This window comes from Cebus imitator, unplaced genomic scaffold (genome assembly GCF_001604975.1).
Source record: "Cebus imitator isolate Cc_AM_T3 unplaced genomic scaffold, Cebus_imitator-1.0 Scaffold8, whole genome shotgun sequence".
Lineage (NCBI taxonomy): Eukaryota > Metazoa > Chordata > Mammalia > Primates > Cebidae > Cebus > Cebus imitator.
In genome coordinates, this window is record NW_016107323.1 from 9,308,869 (window position 1) to 9,332,191 (window position 23,323).

Sequence of the window (23,323 nt, forward strand, 5' to 3'; positions counted from 1 at the left end):
CCTCCTGCCTCATACTTCTGAGAGCTGGGACAACAAGGTATGGGCCACCATACCCGGCTAATTTTTTTTATTTTTTGTAGAGTCAGGGTCTTGCTATATTGCCCAGGCTGGTCTTGAGCTCCTGGGTCAAGCGATCCTTCTGACTTGGCCTACCAAAGTGCTGGGATTACAGGTGTGAGCCACCATGCCTGGCCTGCAGATACATTTTTTAAATATGCTGACTAACATATATAAAGAAGTCTCATTTATCTTAATATGGAGTTGTTTTCTTGAGGACAAAAAAAAGGACAGCTGTTCAAAGATAATTTAAAGGATTACTTCTTACCTTCTGTTAAGACCAGCTTAAGTAAGTTATTGATTTCAGTTTCACCTGGGTACAAGATATTTAAACCAGAGCTGAAATGACAAAAAAGTCAAAAATATTTAATCAAATGTTCTAAAAATCAAAACTCTAAATATTTAAATTCTTATTTTTATTAAAGATGCCAATTGGATTACATAAAACTGTGAAATAACTTTTATTTTAAAAAAATTGAGACAGGGTCTCAATATGTTGCCCAGGTTAGTCTTAAACTCCTGAGCTCAAGCAATCTACCTGCCTTGGCCTCCCAAAGTGCTGGGATTACAGGTGTGAGCCACTGTACCTGGCCCAAAAAGGTATTTGAATCTAAATTCACTGTCACGATCCAGTCCAATCACTTCCCTGATAAATGGCATTCCTCTCCTCCTCCTCCTCCTCCTGCTCCTCTGAATTACCAAAATGATAAGTTACTTGGGGCCAGATGCAGAACTGGTTAAAGGGAATTGGTAAGCTATGAAAAGTCAATGTAGTCAAGCCTACATATACTAATTGTGCTTTCCCAAAAGATCACTTAAGAAAGTGAATTTCTAATTCTCAGTTTTTCCAAAAAGCAGGGAAGAACAGTATTGCAAATAGCATCAGACTCTTTTTTCTTTTCACTTCTTTGTGTGTGTGTGTGTGTGTGTGTGTGTGTGTGTGTGTGTGTGTGTGTGTGTGTTTTAGACAGAATTGCACTCTGTCGCCCAGGCTGGAGTGCATGGAGTATAGTGGTGCGACGTTGGCTCACTGCAGCCTTGACCTCCTGGGCTCAAGTGATCCTCTCATCTCAGCCTCCTGAATAGCTGGGACTACAGGTGCACGCCAGGACACCTGGTTAATTTAAATATTTTTGTAGAGATGAGGTCTTACTATGTTGCCCAGACTGGTCTCAAACTTGACCTCAGCAATCATCCTGCCGTGGCCTCTCAAAGTGCTGGGATTATAGGTGTGAGTTACCACACTTAGACTGTTTTCTTTTTCAACTGAGTTTTAACATTCAGTCAATTCTAAAATATACAATCTGGTAAGTCTGACGTATGTATACACCAATAAAACCATCACCACAATCAAGACAGTGAATATACCTATCTCCTCCAAAAGTTTCCTCAGAATATCAGATTTCAATCATTGCCTTAATGCTCCACAGCAAGAGATTTGAAGCATAATGTACTGTGGAAGGAAAACAATGCCCTGTCATCAATGCTCACCCTTATCATATGGATCTTTCAGACCAACCACCCAGCTCTCTCGGTCACTAAATTATACTTGGTCAGTTTAAGGCTGTATTCCTGAATAAAAGTTCTCTGTGGCCAGATGCAGTGGCTCCCACCTGTAATCCCAGCACTTTGGGAGGCCGAGGTGGGTGGATTACCTGAGGTCAGGAGTTTGAGACCAGCCTGGCCAACATGGCAGAACTCCATCTCTACTAAAAATACAAAAAAATTAGGTGGGTGTGGTGTTGGGCACTTGTAATCCCTGCTCGGGAGCCTGCGGCAGGAGAATTGCTTGAATCTGGGAGATGGAGGTTGGGGTGAGCCGAGATCGTACCACTAAACTCAAGCATGGACGACAAGAGCAAAACTCTATCTCAAAAAAAAAAGTTTACTGAACTAAAAAAAAAAAAAAGATTGACAATAAATAGAAAATGACCTGTAAATTCTGCTCTCTTGTCTCAAAAGGTTTTAAACAGATTGATAAAGGCTCACACTGTTGAGCGCTTACTTTGAATCAGGTCTTACCTTAGGAAAACCTCATAAACCCATAAAACAGGTGCTATTTTTATGCCCATCTTACAGCTAAGGAAATGTGAATCTTAAACCAAGATCATACTAGTAAGCGGCAAAGTCTAGAACCCAGGTCTGCCTGCTGCCAAAGCCTGCTTCTTAACTACCCTGCCACACTACGCAAAATGAGAACATGAGCTTGCAAACAATGAAAATATCCACTTACAAGGTTTTTTGTTTTGTGTGTTTTTTTTTTAGATCCAAACAGTGAGATAAGGAAATGTAGGTACATAGTTGGCTTTGGTGCTCTGAGGGTGGGGCCACAAACCCCTCTCCATTGAAATTATTCCCAATCCATGAAGTCCCGACTGTGGGATAGGGTAAGAGACATTTGTACTACCAGCTTTCAGGGACGATTACAATGCTTTGCAGAAGAATCATTTTGCAGAGAGAATTACGAAAATCATTAGCTGTTTACCTGATGGCAAGGCAGACTTCCTTCTGAATTTCAGGGCAAATTTGATCTTTTGGTGCCATCAACAACTGCCAAAGAAGCAATCCCGACCGTCGAATGATGTCTCGATTCCTTTCAGTTTGTGGGCTGAAGAAAAATTTAAATACCACCTACAGAAACATAAGGAGTTTATCTAAAAATGCTAATTCTACTGGGGATAAAATTATCCCTACAAAGAAAGTGCATGGTAGATAGCCTATGAACAAATAACCAGGTGAATTTTTTTAACCACAATCTCTTCTATTGTATAATGGTATAATTATAGTAAATATTTTGCATATATTAACTGCAATGAGCTATGTATAGCAATATTTCATTAATTACAGTGCAATGAATGTAATTCTAATTACAGGATTAGAAGGTGGGTAAGATGCAGAACAGGAAAGTTATTAAATTTTTATTCTGGTAAAAATGAACTGGCTGAAGCCAAGGTTTGCATTTCCTTTTCTCTGCCATCTTATTTATCTCAAAACAGTGTATTTACCTGAAAGACAACGAGAATGCAGCGTATAATACAGGTATCTCCATTAACCATGGCCTTCTCCATAATGTCACAAATACTGCTAAGATGGTGTGCTTCAATTGGATGCTGCTTGCCCAAGACACTTGTGATTGGAAGATTGGGGTTGGTAGCAAGAAGATTGAGTTGGTGTATGCACATCGCACCAACATGGTGCAATAACTGGTTTATAACCTCATTCGTGGTTATAGCCTCTTCTAGAAGATGAAAAGGAAACTGAGTGAGGAAAGACGTCTCTATGGGTGGTCCCCGAAGAATAGGCCTCTGACTTATAAAAGGGTCATGTGCACTAGGAAAGGGTATTTTGGCTATAATCTCTTTTACTGCTGCCAGAGAACCCTTCTCCCTGCCACAGGTGCTAGGGTGAAAACACTTGGGGAGTTCATTTGTTTGGAACATAAGTAGCTACCACTTACTGTACCCTTTCTATATGCTGAAGAATGAGCTGAATGCTTTACATGGTTCTCAACTTAGACTATTTTAGCCCTGTTGTAGATCAATAAACCAAGAGTTAGAGAAGTTACGGAACTTGCCCTAGGTCACACAGCTAAGAAGTGGTAGAGCCGGGATTTGGACTCAGGCCACCTCAGTCCACAGCCCCTGTTGGTAACCATTCTAGTAAAACCTCTCCAGTAAAACCGCTCCATGTCCCATGGCTGCTCCACATTAGAACCCCTATAAATGGCTCCCATCTATATATGGCTCCTCATGTTTGACATGTTAAGCTGAAAATGTCCATTAGATAACCAAGTGCAAGTGAATCCATAGTATGCAGTTTAGGCAAAAGGTTTGGGAGTCACTAATGTAATGTAGACTTTCTTTTCTACTTTTTGCTTTTTCAAAAAAAAAAAATAGCTTTATCAAGATATAATTTACATTCCACAAAACTCGCCTACTCTAAATGCACAACTCACTAAGTTTTAGTAAATTTACACAAATACCATAATCAAGAATGAAAGCTGAGAAAATACACTGACCCTAGAGATATTAATTATCATGGTGATTAACATTTGTCTACAAGTTCTCTGATATGCTTCTTCCAGGAAGTGGAGCTTAATTCCTCTTCCCTTCAGTGTGGTTGAGACTAACAGAGTATGGAAAGGGAAAAGTCGCAACTTTATAGTGGAGAAACCTGGCAGATGCTATTTAAACCAAGTGATCAGTTTTTAATATCACTAGTAATAAGTCATGTCAATATCATGTATCCTGGAATATGATGTAATTAATATGAAGGGGATATTGCTTCTGTGGTATTCTTCCCCAATCCATAACATCAGTTTAACCATGAGAAAGCATCAAATGAATCCACAGGGAAGGACATTCTAGTCTACAAATGCCTGACCAGTACTCCCCAAGTGTCCTGTTTTGCCCTTCAGACAGAACAACTCTACCAATCTATGGCCCAAGTTTGCTGCTTTCTTCTCCCTGCAGCTCAAATCTGTAGTGGAGTCACTCTAATGAATTTTTCTTTTCAAATCCAGAATTTCCATTTCATTTTTTTTTAAATAATTTCTTTACTGAAATTCTCAATTTGCTTAATCATAGTCATCATACTTTCCTTTAATTTTTTAAGCTTGGATTCCTTTCGTTCTTTAAACGTATTTATAATGGCTGCTTTAAGTCATCTGATTTTAAAGTCATCAGTCCAACACCTGAGTTTCTCCTGCATTTCGTGGTTACTGATTTCTCTTCTCAGTTTATTTATTTATTTTTTCAAATCCTTGTTTCATTCATTCATTCATTCATTCATTTATTTGAGACGGAGTTTTACTCTTGTTGCCCAGGCTGGAGTGCAATGGCATGATCTCAGCTCACTGCAACCTCCACCTCCCAGGTTCAAGCGATTCTCCTGCCTCACCCTCCCAAGTAGCTGAGATTACAGGCACCTGCCATCATGCCCTGCTAATTTTTTTGTATTTTTAGTAGAGACGGGGTTTCATCATGTTGGCCAGGCTGGTCTCAAATTCCTGACCTCAGGTGATCTGCCCATTTCAGCCTCCCAAAGAATTTGGATTACAGGCATGAGCCACCATGCCTGGCCTCATTTTTTTTTTTATTATTATTCTTGTTTTTCTTTTTTCAGCCTGGCTTCCTAGGGGGTCACCCCTATCTGTATCCCTTAGTTGTTGTCAACCAATGATTGTGTTCCAACACCTTGAGCCAGTAACACTTTTCACCCTGGATGGATCTGTGTGTTTTGGAGGAACTGCAGCAAAGTTCAGGCAGTTTTAAACTCTGCCCTGCTTTTTACTTCCTGTTGGGCCCTCTCACAGCTTCGCATGTGTATGCAGACTCATGTTGAGCCAGGGTTATGTGAGTAGCTTAGGCTGTCTTCGGCCTTTTCTGTGTAGGTGATTGGTCCCCAGCAGCTTTCTCACTATCCAGATCTCACTAGTAAACTTCTAGCTAGTCGGCTGGGCCACTGCTTGCCCTAAATGGAATCATGATTTAAGACCAGATGAGCCACTGGTTTCTGTTGTTTGCCACCAAGATGACTACTATTACTGACAATGCTAATAGGCTTGAGGTTTTTCCATGCTTTGCTCCTAATAGCAAACCTGCTGCTTTTCACAATCTTCCCCACCCTGAATTATTGTGCTGACCAAGCTTGATGTGGTCAGCAAAGTAATTGTCTCAGAGCAGACTGAGGTGGAGGATAGGAGCAGCTTTAGCTAGGAACACCACAGGCTGCCACCATCCTTACCCAAAGTTCAGGGTTTTTTCTAACAAACAACCACTCTCAATTTGGTGTATGTGTTGGCAATTTCCAGAGCCGGGAAACAGTTGTTTTTGATAATTTTGCCTGTTTTAGTGTTGCTTTATGGGGAGGGGACTTGCTGAGTGATTCATTCCTCCATATTAGTATAGTTGACTTTAAAGCAACAAGATTTTAAGTTAATATTAACTTAATATTAAGAATGTTCATATTAATATTTAAAAATACAAAGGTCCTCATTGGTAATTCTATCTAACTATAAGTTTGTCTCAAACTCTCAACCTCGGGGAATCTGCCCACCTCTGCCTCCCAAAGTGCTGGGATTACAGGCGTGAGCCACTGTGCCCAGCCACCTAACTGTAAGTTTGTATATAAACAAGTCACTATCAATGCAAAACACTACGACGGCATATAATCCCATGCCAAATACAAATAATCAATTTTTACACCAAAGTTCCAACAGTTTCAGGAAGGACATAACAATTTTTCTTTAAAAGCATCTATGGACCACCTCAAAAGCTCTATTTACATACTTATTTGCTTAATCATAACTCATCTTTCATGGTTACAGGTAACAAAAGACTTTAGGTTTCAAAAGTTCAAAGAGGGAAAACTGGTGACACATTTTGGGGTCGGGCTATGTTTTCACCTACCAATGCTGTGGTATTCTCTCACATTTCAGAGGGAAATCTTTTCCTGTAAGACCCTGAGCCCACCTCACCTTTGGGCTCAGTGATAATGTGACTGACTCCAAGTCTCTGGCAGACATAATGGAAGGCTTGATTCCCAGGGTTACACCACTGATCGATATAGTCATTAGAGCATGTCCATAGCATGTTGTTCACTGTGTCATAACACGCACCTGCAAAAACAGCATACTGTATTCAGTCATCATGCCACCAGCTACCTGTACACATAGTTCTCACAATCACTGCTACAAAGTGGAAGGGCAAGGATGCTCTCTAATGTTGACAACCCACATCCCTGTTCCCATAGATTTACTTAGCAAGGCACTAGGGCTGGGACTCAGCAAGAAGGCAGGATTTAATTTTTAATTTTGCTTAACTCCTGTGTGAGAAAGAATAAGTCTCACAAAATAGATAGCTCTTAGTAACTGATTTATGTGTGACCTACTTCCAAAAAGTATTTAAGTGGCTTACATTAAAAACCCAGGTATAACAGAACCAATTAACATTAATACACAATAAAAGGCCCTAGTAACTGAGCCCAAAATTTAGAAATAAGCTTCCTATCAGCCAGGTCAAAGAGAAAATCCAATATATTACTTAACATTCATTTTCTAACAATAACAAATATATCAATTCCTCACAGGAAATAAACCTTTTTATGGCATAAATCTTGAGAATTTCTTATGGGTATCATCACACAACCTAATAAACATCATCTTCAAATGCAGTTTATTCAGAGGAATTTTACATAAGGCAATTTCTTATACTGAGTCCCAAAATTAAAATTTAGTATAAAAAAATTATTTCTGGCTGGGCACAACGGCTCATGCCTGTAATCCTGGCACTTAGGGAGGCAAAGGCAGGAGGATTGCTTGAGCCCAGGAGTTTGAGACCACCCTGGGAGACACAGTGAGACCTTGGCTCTACAAAAAAATAAAGTTATCTGGGCATGGTGGTATGCTCCTGTAGTCCCAGTTACTTGGGAGGCTGAGGTGGGAGGACTGCTTGAGCCCAGGAGGTGGAAGCTGCAGTGAGCCAAGATCATGCCACTTCACTCTAGCCTAGGTGACAGAAGAGACTCTGCCTCAAAAAAACAAAACAAAACAAAAAACATCTTTCTTTTCAAGGAAACTAGAATGTCACAGGGAATTGCAAGATATTTCAAGACAAATTTGCTAAAACTTTAAATTTTCCAAAGAAACATGTGCATTTATTTCTTACCCAATCCTGGTACGAGAGCACCACGCCCCAATGAGCTTCCAGCAGCATCTATGAGATCTGCACGACTTGTAAACTGACCATCCGAAATATTATACACCAAGCTGGAGGCTAGGACTTTGGAAACAAACATTAAGCTGTTTAATGATCCTGAAGATTATTTTTAAGGTTTAAATTTCAGGCTATTAACAAGACTTTTATAAAAATCACACCCTTTTCTTGTTGTTGCATATTGGTGGTAATTGGTGGTAAAGAGACGGAGAATATATGCATAAGACCACAAAAAGAAAACTGTAACCAGACATCTTCCTAAATTTAATACTGAACAATAATTTTGAAAGTGTTTTTAAAATGGCGACTTTTGCATGAAGGTTCTTTCTGATATACATTATCAAAAGGGTAACTGCAAGAAGGGTTATGATCACTAACATCACAAGATAAAAATGTTTACAAGAAACACTATGCAGTTAGTCAGTGTTCAGTAAAGCTTGATGTATGCTCAAACACAGCTCAGCTACAATCCTTCCTAATACTGGCTCTAAAACTTGGAGACATCCTGGCTTTTTCCCTTAACACAGGATAGTGTAGTGGTAAAGAGCACGGACTTTGGAGTTTGAATTCCAGCTCTGACACTTTCGGGTGGCCCTGGGAAAGTCATTGAACATCTGTTTCCTCATTTGTAAAGTGGAAATAATAAAAAGTACCTACCTTATACAGTTACTGTGAAGACTAAATGAGTTAAAATATGTCAAGGATCCATATCAGCATGCATATATATATGTTGCTATAACTGACTTTATTTTCTTCCCCACTTTTTTTAAAAGTTTTTTTATTTTTATTTTCTTCCCCACTTTCAAACAAAACTTTAGCACTGTGTCTCTTGAGTTTCTTTGTCATATTCTCATCACCCTAGTAGACCAGATCCTCATCATGCCTGACTTGAATTATAACATAAATGATACTCTTTTTTTTCTATTTTGTTTTCTCATTAAACAAAAAGGTCACTAGAAAATAGATCTCCAAATCTCTTTTTTTGTGGTACTTACCACACGTATGCTTTCTCCCCACTTGGCCATTTACATGAATAATAGCCGTTCTTTATGGCTTAAACTCAAAACCTCATGAAGTCTCTCCTTTCTACCCCACTCCACAATAAACCTTCCTTTCTCAGTTTCTGCAGCTCACAAATCTGCTCCACATGGTTCCTTCCAGCAGGGATGCAGTACTGTCTATCATTTTCTCACTGTCTCATACATCTATGTCATCTCACCCAACTAGACTACGAGCTCTTTAAAGGCAAGCACCAATTCTTCCACTTTCTGAGCAACCCCCAAGTGGCCAAAGAAGAACAGGACACAGAAGGAATTTAAGCATTTACTGATTTGTTGGGCTAAAGTTGGATGATTGGGTAAGCTATATCCTCATGAAAGAATGGTACCATAAAGACTTACTTTAATTAAATGGGGTCAATTTCAATTGAGCAAAAAAGCCATGCCAAGAAGACTAAACACAATTTAATAAGACTAATGGTCATAATATGTGGTAATCGTAGGAAAAAAAGAGGAAAAAAAAAAAGAAAAAACGGATGGTCAATAAAATAAAAACCCAAATTTTAAATGGACAAAAGACGTGAATAGATATTCCTCCAAAGAAGATATACAAATGCCAAATAAGCACATGAAAAGATGCTAAGCATCATTAGTCATTAAGGAAATGCACAAAACCACAATGAGGTACCACTTCATATCCACAAAGATGGCTATAATCAGAAAAATGGAAAATAACAAATGTTGGTGAGGATGAAGAGAAAACAGAACCATTATACTTTGGAGATGAGAACATAAAATGGTGCAGCCACTTTGGGAAACAGTTTAGCAGTCCCTCCAAGGGTAAACATACAGTTACTATATGACCCAGCAATCCCACTCCTATAAATGTGCCCAAGCATATGAAAAATTAGCCACATAAAACTTATATACTAATGTTCATATCAGCATTATTCAAAGTAGCCAAAAAGTAGGAACAACTCAAGTGTCCATCAAATTATGAATAAACAAAATGAGGTATTATCCACACAACAAAATATAATTCAACCACAAAAAGTAATGAAGTACTGATTCATGCTGCAACATGGATGAACCTTGAAAACATTGTTAAGTTTAAAAAGCGGTCACGGATTCACTCCATCCTGCCACCCTGTGAAGAAGGTGCCTGCTTCTCCTTTGCCTTCCACCATGATTGTAAGTTTCCTGAGGCCTCCACAGCAACGCATAACTGATGGAGAAAAAAACTTGGAACCAACGAGAAAGAGCTGGGGCTGGTGTCAGGAGACTTGGACCACATCACTTCACCTGTCTGAGCCTCAGTAACAACGCAGTGATCCCATCACTCAAGACTGAGAAAGATGTAGGATCACTGGTGTCCAGTAATAAATGCACATTTGCAAGCACTAAGGAGAAGACCTCATTCCATGTACTTTCTTCCTGGAGACCAAGCCCACTACAGCAAGGAGTATCTTTAAGCAAGGGTGGAACTGTCCATAAGGGGAGAACACTCTCCATCTCTTCTCACATCACACAGCTCTCCAGCTGATACAATCTATAACTATATTTACATAGAGGGAAAAATGATTCAATATTTATATAGAAGTCTCCATAATGTGTCAAGTATCCTCACACTATCCTATGTGGTAGGTATAATTATCTGCACATTTTTTTAAATGGGGAAGTCGAAGCTTTGAATGATAAATTTTCCCAAGATAATAGTTACTAAAAGGAAGAAACAAGATTTTTACATGTCTGTCTGCATCTATTTTTATAGCTCCTCCTGATTTTATTTGTAGCTCAGCCACCATAATATGCACAGAATGAGACAAAACAATAAGTGATATTTTGCTACTATCAAGTAAAACCAAAAATTAAAAATCAAGCAAACAAACAAAAAAGCAGTCACAAAAGGCAATATGTTGTCTAATTCCATTTACATGAAAAGTAGAGTATAGGTAACTCCACAGAGACAGAAAATCAATTAGTAGATGCCAAGGGTCGCGGAGTAGCAGAGCAACTGTTGATGAGTATGAGGTTTCTTTTTGGGGTAATGGATAGATTAGTGGTAACGATTACACAACTCTGTGAACATATTAAAAACCACTGAATTGTATATTTTAAAGGGGTGAAATTTATGGTGTGTGAGTTATATCTCAATAAAGCCACCATGCCCAACCCAAAGAACATTTTTTAAATTCTATACTTTATTCCATTTAACTATGTGTCCACTCTGAAGGCAAAATTGCACTGCTTAATGACTGAAGTGTGCCTCCTTATAAAATATATGTATATTTAAAAATATTAATACAGCCAGGCATGGTGGCTCAGGCCTGTAATCCCAGCACTTTGGGAGGCTGAGGCAGGCGGATCACGAGGTCAGGAGTTCGAGAACAGCCTGACCAGCAACAAGGTGAAAACCCATCTCTATTAAAAATCCAATAACTTAGCTGGGCATAGTGGTGCACGTCTGTAATCCCAGCTACTCAGGAAGCTGAGGCAGGAAAAAGTAATAAAGTACTGATTCCTGCTTGAACCCGGGAGGTGGAGGCTGCAGTGAGCCGAGATAGCACCACTGCACTCCAGTCTGGGCGACAGAGCAAGACTCCGCCTCAAAAAAAAAAATTTACACATTTTTACACATTTTCTTTTCTATGTCTTATGCTTAGTATTTTGTATGTGTCCTAAAATGAAAGTATTTTACATACATATTTTAATAGCTTTGAAATTCTATCAGCGGGGCGTCATGGCTCATGCCTGTAATCCTAGCACTTTGGATGGATCACCTGAGGCCAGGAGTTCGAGACTGGGCTGGCCAACATGGCAAAACACCATCTCTACTAAAAATTTAAAAATTAGCTGGGCATGGTGGCATGTGCCTGTAATCCCAGCTACTAGGGAGACTGAGGCAGAAGAATCACTTCAACACAGGAAGCAGAAGTTCCAGTGAGCTGAGATTGCGCCTCTGTACTCTAGGGGTGACAGAGCAAGACTCCGTCTAAAAAAAAAAGAAATCCTATCATAGTGAGTAGAGTTCTTACTGTGTCATCAGTAAATAATGTGACAAAATATTATTTTACTTCCTAAAACTTTGTGGAACTGATTATTATTTCTAGTAATTTTACAGGACAATAGTTTTCAAATTATACTATTATATCATCCACAAAAAGTTATATTTTTAAATCTTCCTAACCTACATTGATAACTGATATTTTTTGTTGTTATCAGAGAGCTATTGCAAACAACTATTTAACAAAGTAAGTTTTTTTTTTTTGAGACGGAGTTTCACTCTTGTTACCCAGGCTGGAGTGCAATGGCGCGATCTCGGCTCACCGCAACCGCCGCCTCCTGGGTTCAGGCAATTCCCCTGCCTCAACCTCCTTAGTAGCTGGGATTACAGGCATGTGCCACCATGCCCAGCTAATGTTTTGTATTTTTAGTAGAGACAGGGTTTTCACCATGTTGACCAGGATGGTCTCGATCTCTTGACCTCGTGATCCACCCGCCTCGGCCTCCCAAAGTGCTGGGATTACAGGCTTGAGCCACCGCGCCCGGCAAAGTAAGTTTTAAATAATAGGAGAGCCTTAAATTTCAGAGTATGAGATAAATCGGGGAAAAGGCCACAAGTAAAATTCACTTACTTTTTAAAGATGACAAACCACTTGTTCCACCAAAAAGAGAGCGGGTGGCAGAGCTGCCTGATCCCCCTGGAGGAGGCACTAGCATCACCAAGTAGGTGCCACAGGTATATATGGGTGTCTTCCGCAGCATTTTCAGAGGCAGCCCACAGCTAGTATTTGCTGGAGAAAGGAACGAAAATGCCAAGTCAAAATATTTGACACAGAAATTAATTTGTTTACCAAAACAGATTAGGATATAATGAGAGAGCCCCAAACTCAAATTAAGATTTGGAAAACAGATTTCCAGATTAGGAAAACAGATAAGAAGTAATCGCTAAGGAAAAAGATAATTATCTTCTGGCTCCACAGCCTGATCCCTAGCCTCCTATTACACGGTCTGAACATTTCTTGAAGGTGTTCCCAATCCTCAGTCTGCCCTCATGCCTCTACGAAATATTCCAGAAAAATAAATCTTCACATGGACTAAATCTCAAAAAAAAGAATCCTGTTTGTTTGTGTTTTCCCTAGAAAACTGATACAGGTTGAGTACATGTATCTGAAATGTTTGGGACCAGAAGTGTTTTGGATTTCAGATTTTTTGAGATTTTGAAATGTTTGCATTATACTTAAGAGTTGAGCCTTCCTAATTGAAAAATTCAAAATCCATAATATTCCAATGAACATTTCCTTTATTTATTTTTACTCATTATGTCTGAGGTTAGTGAGAGCATTTCCTTTGGGCATCACACAGGCACTCAAAAAGTTTCAGAATCGGGAGCATTTTGGATTTTTAGATTTGGGATGAATAACCTACATTCCAATCAAGATCTTGGGTTTTTTTTTTCTTTTTTCCATTATATATAGAACAAATTATTGACAGGTTTGTGATATTGTACTCATAAGCAGTTTTCAACATGAAATCAGCCAAAAATTTCAAACTAATGAAAGCTTTCACACTATCTATCACAAAACAATTTTATAGCTGTGTAATTTATTATAACCGCTTATAGACATTTTTCTCTTTTTAAAGGGTCAATGACATAAACTGTCATTAGGAAAATAATTATTGTTTCTAATCAAGTGGTATAAAATGTACTTTAATCTCCCTTACTGGCATATCTGAAACATGGAGTGAATTTATGGATTTTCTATATACAAGCCTAGAGAGGACTGATGGTGTCAACAGAAAATCAATCAGAGTGCTTTATTTAGAAAACTGTCAGGCTATAAAATCTAACTTATTATCTACAGCCTAGATAAATGAAAATCATTTTTAGATTAGAAAAGTGAGTAAAGTGAAACCTAATCTACTGGATACTTGTTTTGAATGCTTGTGCTTCTAAAAAGCTTTATTTTTTTTTAAGCGGCAAGACCCCACCAGGTATATTCTTCATTAAGGACATAAATTCAAGAAGATAAATTTCCACTGGTAAGAAACACCAAGACAGCAATAATTGGAAAATTAGTAACTCTGTGAGTATAACATTTTCACCAAGATGTTTTTAATAGACATAAACTTATTAACATGGTAATAGGTATTAGTTTATAATGGAATAAAAACTTATAGACCCCTTGAATGTTTGCTTAATTTTCAAAAGTTTCTTAGTTTATAACTGATGAATTTTTAATGGAACAACATCATGTTAAATGAATACATAGAGAATGCATATAAAAGTACGATGATTCCTTGGGCCCAGGAGTTTGAGACCAGCCTGGGAAACATAGCAAGATCCCATCTCTTTAAAAAAAAGTACATTGAGACCACATGTTAAGAATACAGATACCAGTTTCTACCAAATTCTAGTATATGTGCTGCCAAAGCGAGCACATTTCTACCAAATTCTAAATATACCCTTGCCTTCTGGGATTTTATTTGTTTATATTATATATATTTTCAACAAGTATTCCTTTAGTATTTCCATTGTTTAGGTTAAGATTTCATTTTCTCCCAAGGGACAAAACCAGATCAAGCCTTTAGCTTGTCACGAAAATGTTTATTTCGGTTAAAACAAAAACAAAAAAACTGTCCTCTGGAAAGTATCTATAGCTGGAATTATCAACTTACTCAAATAATAACAACTATTAACAATTTTGCCACTTATCTTTGATACAATAGAGGACTGTGAAAATACTGTCCTTAAATTCTAATATGGACTAATAAATAATTTGGTAGTCTTATAGTGAATTAACCATAGTTTTTCTTCTTAGCATTTCCAACTATAAAAATAAAGCATAAAATTACACTGAATTCATTAAATGCATATTAATTCAAATGCAATTTTCTACATATGGCATCTTTTTCTAGCCTTATCTTTTACTACAGTTCATAGTTTGTTATAAATCCAGGTATTTAATATGCAATCTGTAAACTCTATGGAATAATGGTTCTTATGTTTTTGGGAGTCATAGATGACTTTGCAAATCTGATGACAGTTATGACAGATACATATAAAATGGTATTTAAATTTTTGAGGAGCACGTTTAATAACATGCTCCCTTAAAGGTGTATCCTGGTTACGAACTCCTACTTTAAAAGTGCAGAACAGGTCAGGTGCCAATGGCTCACACCTATAATCCCAGCACTTTGGGAAGCTGAGGCAGGTGAATCATGAGATCAGGAGTTCAAGACTAGCCTGGCCAACATGGTGAAACCCCGTCTCCACTAAAAATACAAAAAATTAGCTGGGAGTAGTGGTGGGTGCCTGTAATCCCGGCTACTTGGGAGGCTGAGGCAGGAGAATCGCTTGAAACTGGTAAGCAGAGGTAGTAGTGAGCTGAGATTGTGCCACTGCACTCCAGCCCTGGCGACAAAGTGAGACTCTGTCTCAAAAAGAAAAGAAAAGTACAGAACAGTGTATATAGTATACTACCTTTTATTAAGAAAAGGCAGAAATTATGAACATATAAATTTATCTTTAATTATATTTGCATGAAGAAACCTGGAAAAGATAAACGAAAACTAATAAATATAGTTACCTATGGTGGGGTAGAGTGGGGGCAGAATATAAAATTCACCAATGTGGTGGGAACAAGACTTCTCTGCATATAACTTTTTACATCGTTTTGACTTTCAAATTCTGTACATGTATTATCTATTTTAAAACATTAAATTACAAAAACTAAAAAAATAAATAAAAAATTATAAAAACTGAATGATGAATTCTAAAAAACAAAATAGCTACTGTAGAAGGCTTTTCTCTTACTTGCTTGGTCAAGACTGTATTTAGGGTAGATGATGCTAAGAATTAGGTTTTCACATTCACAGAGCATATGCAAAATATGAAATCAACTAATTTATACAAATAGTGATGATGATAAGGCATTTACAGTTTAAGATTGGGCTGTTTTGCATTTGTACCGGTTCATGCAAATTTATGTTCATAGCCTACAACATGTATTGGCTTGGAATAAAAAGCTGGACAATGACCAGAAGACCAAATAAGGTCAACTATGCAAAGGAAAGGGCTTTGTACAGCACGAAGGAAGTGCTCAATAAAACGCAGCTGAACAGAGCTATACAAGGAAACAGGTCTGGGAAGTGCAGAGCAACATACCTGCTTGATCCTCTTTCAGTGTGTTGGATATGGTGGAACCAGTCAGGGCAGCCAGCGTTGCTGACGGGGAGGCTCTGTACCGAGAAAGTCTACTTAGAAGCATCTCATTAATGCTTTTTGCAGACTCGCCCTCTTTTCTCATTAGTATTGTGCGTTCCTGAAGCGGGTTGGCTACAAATACACCATTTTCAACCTAATATATATAAAAAAAAAAGGGAGGTCCTAAAATGATATCTGTTTCAATTTAGTTAGCAAATTTCTTCTTGAGGATATTACTGTGAGTAAATAAAAAATATTAAAAACTGCACCTAAGTAGATGTAAACCTTAAAACTTAAACATTCTATGGAAACTACTACAAACAAAAGAGACCATGCTAAGTTTGAGAGCTTTCATTTTTCATAATAGCTATAACATTTCATAGGTCTATGAAAAGTTGTTGATTAAAATTCATTATACTGGATTCCACAGTCAGCGCTTACTAATTACATGCCTCTGACAGGTTGAAGTCAAATGAGAGAAAAACAAATCAATCAGTCTTTGATTTACTGTTAAGGACAACTATGAGGATAATGTCTTCTTGAAATATCATCAGTGGCTAAAATCCAAATTCTATATTAACGGCAGTTAACATTAGCACCAGCTGCTCAGGCCCTGGCAGAGCAAGCCTGAACAAAGGCAGATTTTGCTAAAAATACACATCAACTTCAAGTGGATCTTTGCTGGTGCTTTGCAATTCATTCATCACTTGGTTATTCCCCAGAAAACTCTTTGGAGTGGTGACTCCAAAATTCCTTCACCAATTTTGAGCTTGACTTTCAGCAGACCACCTGGCTTGCTGGCTTTCTTTTTTCTTTTGTCCCACCTGGCTTTCAGTATTGCTAAAAAGATCGAGACAACTTACCATAAGCTTCTCCCACTCATGTCTCTTCAACTCAAGACTCTTGGGACCCAGCCTCATATATTATTTCTTTCCTCTTAATTCAGAGGAAGAAGGATTTCACCTCATATTATTTAAGATGAAGCCCTCCACTTCTGCCTCAAGTCCTGTGCTCCCCTCTGCCTCTTCATCATGTGTGTCTCCTTCTCTATTGACCTCCTTCTCTTTGTTTTCAGATATTCACAGGTCTTAAACAAAAGGCCCATTAAGATATCATCCCTTTTGTCAAATCTCTCATGGCCCCTTTCTAGATCCAAGAACCGGGTCCCCACCAGCAAAGACAGGCAGAACTGGCCTGCAGCTGTGGGGTGTGGAGATAAGAGGAAATGGGAGTACAAAGCGACAAGTCTTCAGTAGCAAAGGGAAAGCAAAAGAGGAGTCCACAGGGAAAGGTTGGTAACACAGAAGGGGCAAGAGAAAGTGAGTAAACTCAGGAGCACGGTCAGGAAGAATTCTCAAAGGTGGGTGTACATAGTGGAGAAGTCTTTTACAACATATTCACAAATGATAAAGGAAAAGATTTGTTACAGGGTCCAAAAATGCTGTTTCTATTTCTCTATCCCATGGTTTTTAACCCTTTGCAGTTGGTGGTCTCTGAATTCAACACCCTCTAATGAGTGGGCAATCTCAATGATCCACCAGTAACCTGTAACCAAAAACATTGACATTTTCCTTGGCTTCTTTGCAGGTTGTGCAGTCACTGCCATCTTTCTTGGGATTCTGATTTCTCAGTCTTGGTAGCAGAACACAATCCTGGTTTGTTTGTTTTCTTGAGACAGAGTCTTGCTCTGTCATTCAGGCTAGAGTATAGTGGTGTTATCATAGCTCACTGAAGCCTCAACCTCCCCAGGCTCAGGTGATCCTCCCACCTCAGCCTCCCAAGTAGCTGGGACCACAGGCATGTGTTATCACACTTGGCTAATTTTCGTATTAACACTTTTTTTAGAGATGGCGTTTTGCCATGTTGCCCAGGCTAGTCTTGAACTCCTGGGCTCAAGCAATCTGCCTGCCTCAGCCTCTCAAAGTGCTGGGATTACAGCACTCTGAGCTCACCATGGTGAACCACCATGCCTGGCCTGGTTTGTTTCTTTTTAACACGAACACTTACTGCTCCATAAAGTGCTCACTGTGTTGGTGAGTGACACCAGCACAGTCCCTGCCCTCCTTCCTATCTCTCTCTTTGCTAGTCAACATCTTCACTTGCTTAAATGGACCTTGCCCAAGATTAGACCCAGGCCCTGGTGTTCAAGATCTCCACCTGGAATGCTCCAACCCTAGACCTTCCAGAGGCGGGCTCTTTCCTATCATTCAGGTCTCCATTAAATGTCACCTATTCAGAGAGGCCTTCCCTGGTTGCCAATCTAAAAAAGAATCTTCCCCAGCACCCCCAAGCCAGAGCACATCATCCTGTTTTATTATCTGCACAGCACTTACTACTCTCTGAAATTATTTTATTCATGAAGTCATTTGTTTGCCCTGCTACCTCCCCACACCCTAACTGAATGCCAACTCCCTGAGAACAGGGATCCTGACTGCCTTGTTCACCATAACGTCCCCAGCACTTAGGAGGCATTCAATGAATACTCGATGGTTTGCTGAATAAACAGATCAGGGCCCTCCCCTAAATCCAACTCCACCTCTCTATGGCAACTCCCACATTTCTATTTACAGACCCATCCTTGCTACTAAGATCTAGTTCCGCTTTTCTAACTGCCCCTCACCCTCCCCACCATTTCTACTTGAACAGCCTCCTGTCACCTAAAATTCAACATGTCCATCTCTTACTTCACTGTCTTACCCCAACCCTCCTGCTAGATTAACCTTTAGCAAACATAGCTCTCTATTTATGTGGCACAATTCTAAATATATCCCTTCAAAAACATCCAAGATAAAAATCAATCACTTTAAGGTTGGCATTCAAAAGCATTACCCAATCTGGCCCTATGAGAAAATCAATGGATACCTTAAAGACAAACAAAACAAACAATAAAAAATTAAAAGAAAAAAAAAGACAAGCAAAACACTCTATTATTGTATTTGAGTACTTTGAAAATACTGCAAAGAAAAACTGATAAAGCACCTGTGTGACCCAAATATGGCTGAAGTTTGCTGCAAAATGGTAAATCTTCTGGGAATCCCTACTTCAGCAAAGATGCTCTTCAGGGTAAGAAGCTGCTACGTTAGGAAAGAGAGGAAGAGCTGGGAGGAGTGAGAAGCAGCCCAGAGTTTGTCATAACAAGGGGCTTCCTTTCTGGCAAGCAATAAATAAAACCTGGCAATAAAACCTGGTAACTTGGACTTTCTGGTCCAAGTCAACATCATCTCAAGACAAATGACTGGACCAGCCTCCCAACCTGTCTTCCCACGTCCATAGGCACGTGGTTTACTCTCTGCATAGCCAGTGATCATTTAAAAATGTAAATAAAGCCAGGCACAGTGGCTCACACCTGTAATCCCAGAACTTTGGGAGGCCAAGAAGGGAAGATCACTTGAGCCCAGGAGTTCGAGACCAGCCTGGGCAACATAGCTTGAGACCAGCGTGTCTCTACACACACACACACACACACACACACACACACACACACACACAATTATCCAAGTTTAGTGGCACACGCCTGTAGTCCCTGCTACAAAGGAGGCTGAGGCAGGAGGATCACTTGAGCCCAGGAAGTCAAGGCTGCAGTGAGCCATGACTGCACCACTGCACTCCAGCCTGGGCAACAGAGGGAGATCCTATCCCACCCCACCCCACCAAAAAAAAAAAAAAAAGTAAAACCGAGTCTTCCCCCATTTAAAGCGCTGCAGTGGCTTTCCAACACACTTAGGATAAAATCCGAATTACTGACAGGGCCTCACAAGGGCCAAAGTCTGCTGACCTCCTCAGCGTCATCTGCCTCAACTCAACCCTCTCTCACTACCTTTTTAGCCACACTGGCCTTCTGTTAGACCTCCAAAATACCATGCTTCCTCCTAATGCTGGGCCTTGGTACCTGCTATTCCCTCTTCTTGGACTACCCATCCACTGCAGTTTGCTTGGAACTGTGCAGGTTTTAGCACCAAAAATTCCATGTCCTCAGCAATCCCTCAGTCTCAAGCAAACTGGGATAGTTGGTCACCCTGTCTGTCAGGATGGATGGCTTCTTACTCAAGTCTCAGCTCAAGGGTCTTTCCTTAGAAAGGCCTTATGTGCTACGCAAGCTAAAGGAACTCCCCACCTCCACACCCTGTGCATTCCCTATCACTTTATCCTGTTTTATTTTCTCCCCAGCATTTATCACTAACTGAAATTATTTTGTTCTTGTTGTTTACTTCCGTATTCTCCAACTTCCCATACTCTAATATAAATCTTCACGAAACAAAAGCTCATTTCCTCTGCTACCCAGGTAAGGCAATATAGTAGGCCCTCAATTAATACATAATGAAGGAAGGGTAGCTTAGTCATCTGGATCATAACTGGAAGAAATAATAAACCCTTAGGGAGAAGAGGGGAAAGACACCTAGTGTGTCCCTTACTACACGACAATATCTTCAGGAAGTAACATAAAGAGGGAAAAACAGCAATAAAATTGTCACTGAATCTAACCACTTCAAAAACTGCAGTTTATACAGAGCGCATGGGGGCAGAAGACCTCTCAGAACAAAACAGAAGTGAGGATATTTTTTTCAAAAGAGGCTTGAAAAGGTAAAAAAAAATTATACGCCAGGTGCTGTGGCTCATGCCTGTAATCCCAGTAGGTAGAAAGGCAGAGGCAGGAGAACAGCTTGAGCCCAGGAGTTAGAAACAAGTTAGGGACCACAGTGAGACCCCATTCTCTAAAAAAGACAAAAGGAGTTATAGAAGATTCTCAAGCAGGAATGTGTCCAGTGTAGAAGTAGCCAAATCAGGCAGAAAGATTTCAAACCTCAGCTATTCTGTAGTCTTAAAGGCCGGAATGCTGTGTCTACAGCTTCAGAAGGCCTGTCGCTTCATGTGGGTGGACAGCCACATTGGTGGCCCCTAATAAACTATGCGTCCTTGTTTAGTCCTCGTCCCACACTGCGTCTGGACTAGTCATATGACTTTCTTTCCCCACATTAGAAAGCAAGTTGCTGGCCAGGCGTGGTGGCTCACACCTGTAATTCCAGCACTTTAGGAGGCCAAGGCGGGTAGATCACCTGAGGTCCGGAGTTTGAGACCAGTCTGACCAACATGGTGAAAACCCATCTACTAAAAATACAGAAATTAGCTGGGTGTGGTGGCAGCGCCTATAATCCCAGCTACTCGGGAGGCTGAGGCAGGAGAATCGCTTGAACCCAGGAGGTAGAGGTTGCAGTGAGCCAAGATCGTGCCATTGCGCTCCACCCTGGGCAACAGAGAGAGACTCCGCCTGAAAAAAAAAAAAAAAAATAGAAAAATTAGCTGGGTGTGGTGGCTTGCACCTGTAATTCCAGCTACTCGGAGGCTGAGGCTGGAGGATTGATTGAACCTGGGAGGTTCAGTGACTGCGATTTCGCCACTGTACTCCAGCCTGGGCAACAGAGCAAGATTCCATCTCAAAAAAAATTCTTGCTTTAAGGTAGAATTTTACTTCAATAATAGAGCAAGGTACAGAAGAAAAATATATAATAAATCACCATTTGTATACAACACAGAAAAGGAAAAACAAAATACTCACATGCATTTATTTGTATGTGCTCAGTCTGTGGAAGGATACAGCAAGAAAATGTTAACCCCACTTGCCTCTGAGGAGGAAAACTGGGCTAAGAAGCAGGGTAGGTGAGAGACTTTTGTACCTTCTGAGTTGTATACTATGTGAATATATCATGTTAAAAATAGTTTTAATTAAAACAACATAGCTACTACTAAATTTGAAGAGAAAATTATCAGTACTTACTTTTCTTTTTTTTTTTTTCAGGGGGGAGGCAGGGCCTCACTCTGTCACCCAGGTTGGAGTGCAGTGGCACAATCATAGCTCACTACAACCTTGACTTCCTGGGCTCAAGCAATCCCCCTGCCTCAGACCCCCAAGTAGCTGGGACTATAGGCATGCACCACCACACCTGGCTACTTTTTTTATTTTTTGGAGAGATGAGATCTCACTTTATTGCCCAGGGTGGTCTCCTTTATTCTTTTCTTAGAGTCCATGCTAATCTTTTCTGTATCATTCCAATTTTGATGTCTGTGCTGCTAAAGTGAGCACTTATCAGTACTCCTAAGTATCGGAGTGAAATCGTAATTCCTAGCAAATCTAATTCCTTCCAATAATTATTATTAGCCACATCTATATGACAAGTATCTATACTATTTAGAAACCAAAATTAATCATAACTCAGTACAGAATTTCAGGGCTAGGACTCTATGAGTCATTTCATCTAAAGCATTATTTCATAAAGTGTTTTGCCTGGTTTGGCTCAGGCAAATCACAGAGGTCTACGGCAAAGCCCCATCATTTGTGAATTTATAAACAGGTGGCCTTTTTAAAAATCTATTCTATAACTTAAATTTTAAAAAATAAGATTAAAATATTTCAATGTCTCCACAGTCCATTCCATCATCTCCCTCCAATTCCTCTCCTGCTTTCATATCAAACCCCTTGAGAGAATTATCTATTCTTGTTGTTGTTGTTGTTGTTGTTGTTTTGAGTTGGAGTCTCACTCTGTCGTCCAGGCTGGAGTGCAATGGTGTGATCTTGGCTCACTGCAACCTCCGCTTCCCAGGTTCAAGAAATTCTCCTGCCTCAACCTCCCAAGTAGCTGGGACTACATACAAGCACTTGCCACCATACCTGGCTAATTTTTGTATGTTTAGTAGAGACGGGGTTTCGCCATGTTTAACAGGCTGGTCTCGAACTCCTTAGTTATCCACCCACCTTGGCCTCCCTAAATGCTGGGATTACAGGTGTGAGCCATCACAACCGGCTGAGAATGATGTATTCTCCTCCATCTTATCCTCCCTACCTTACCCTCAGCCAACTCCATCTGCCTGCCACTCCTATTATTCCCCAGAACAGCTTGTTAGGGCTGCAATGACCTCCACATTATACATTCAAAGACCTCTTTCAGTCTGACCTTGACTTCTCCAGCAGAATTCAATGCTGTTAAACAAGTTCTCCTTTTTATAAAAATTTCCTTTTTTAAAAGTTAATTTTTCTTAAAAGCCCATTGTTAAACATTAAAAACATATGAAAAGATCAATGGTGGAAAGTAAGTCCTGCCCCAACCAGTTCCCTTCCCCAGGGGAACCAATGCTTCCAGTTTTTTGTGATGTTTCTTTCATTCATTCATTCATTTAGCAAATATATTTAATAAGCAACTACTGTGTGCTGGTACTGCTTTAGCACCGGCAGGGCATGGTGGCTCATGTCTATAATCACAGCACTTTGGGAAGCCAAGACAGGCAGACTACTTGAGCCCGGGAGTTTGAGGCTAGTCTGGGCAACATAGTGAAATCTCATCTCAAAAAAAAAA

General features: G+C 39.7%; 1 protein-coding gene across 1 annotated transcript in view; it reads right to left on the reverse strand.

The window, feature by feature from the left end:
* The window catches only part of HECTD4 (HECT domain E3 ubiquitin protein ligase 4), a 232,540-nt gene that overhangs the window by 110,397 nt on the left and 98,820 nt on the right, over positions 1 to 23,323 (reverse strand). The window contains exons 8-14 of the mRNA XM_017540172.1: positions 15,939 to 16,131; positions 12,406 to 12,564; positions 7,725 to 7,838; positions 6,536 to 6,676; positions 3,063 to 3,295; positions 2,543 to 2,688; positions 326 to 396 (exon numbers count right to left, since the gene is read on the reverse strand). Coding sequence (XP_017395661.1) covers positions 326 to 396; positions 2,543 to 2,688; positions 3,063 to 3,295; positions 6,536 to 6,676; positions 7,725 to 7,838; positions 12,406 to 12,564; positions 15,939 to 16,131 — 1,057 coding nt within the window. The remainder of the gene's footprint in view (positions 1 to 325; positions 397 to 2,542; positions 2,689 to 3,062; positions 3,296 to 6,535; positions 6,677 to 7,724; positions 7,839 to 12,405; positions 12,565 to 15,938; positions 16,132 to 23,323) is intronic.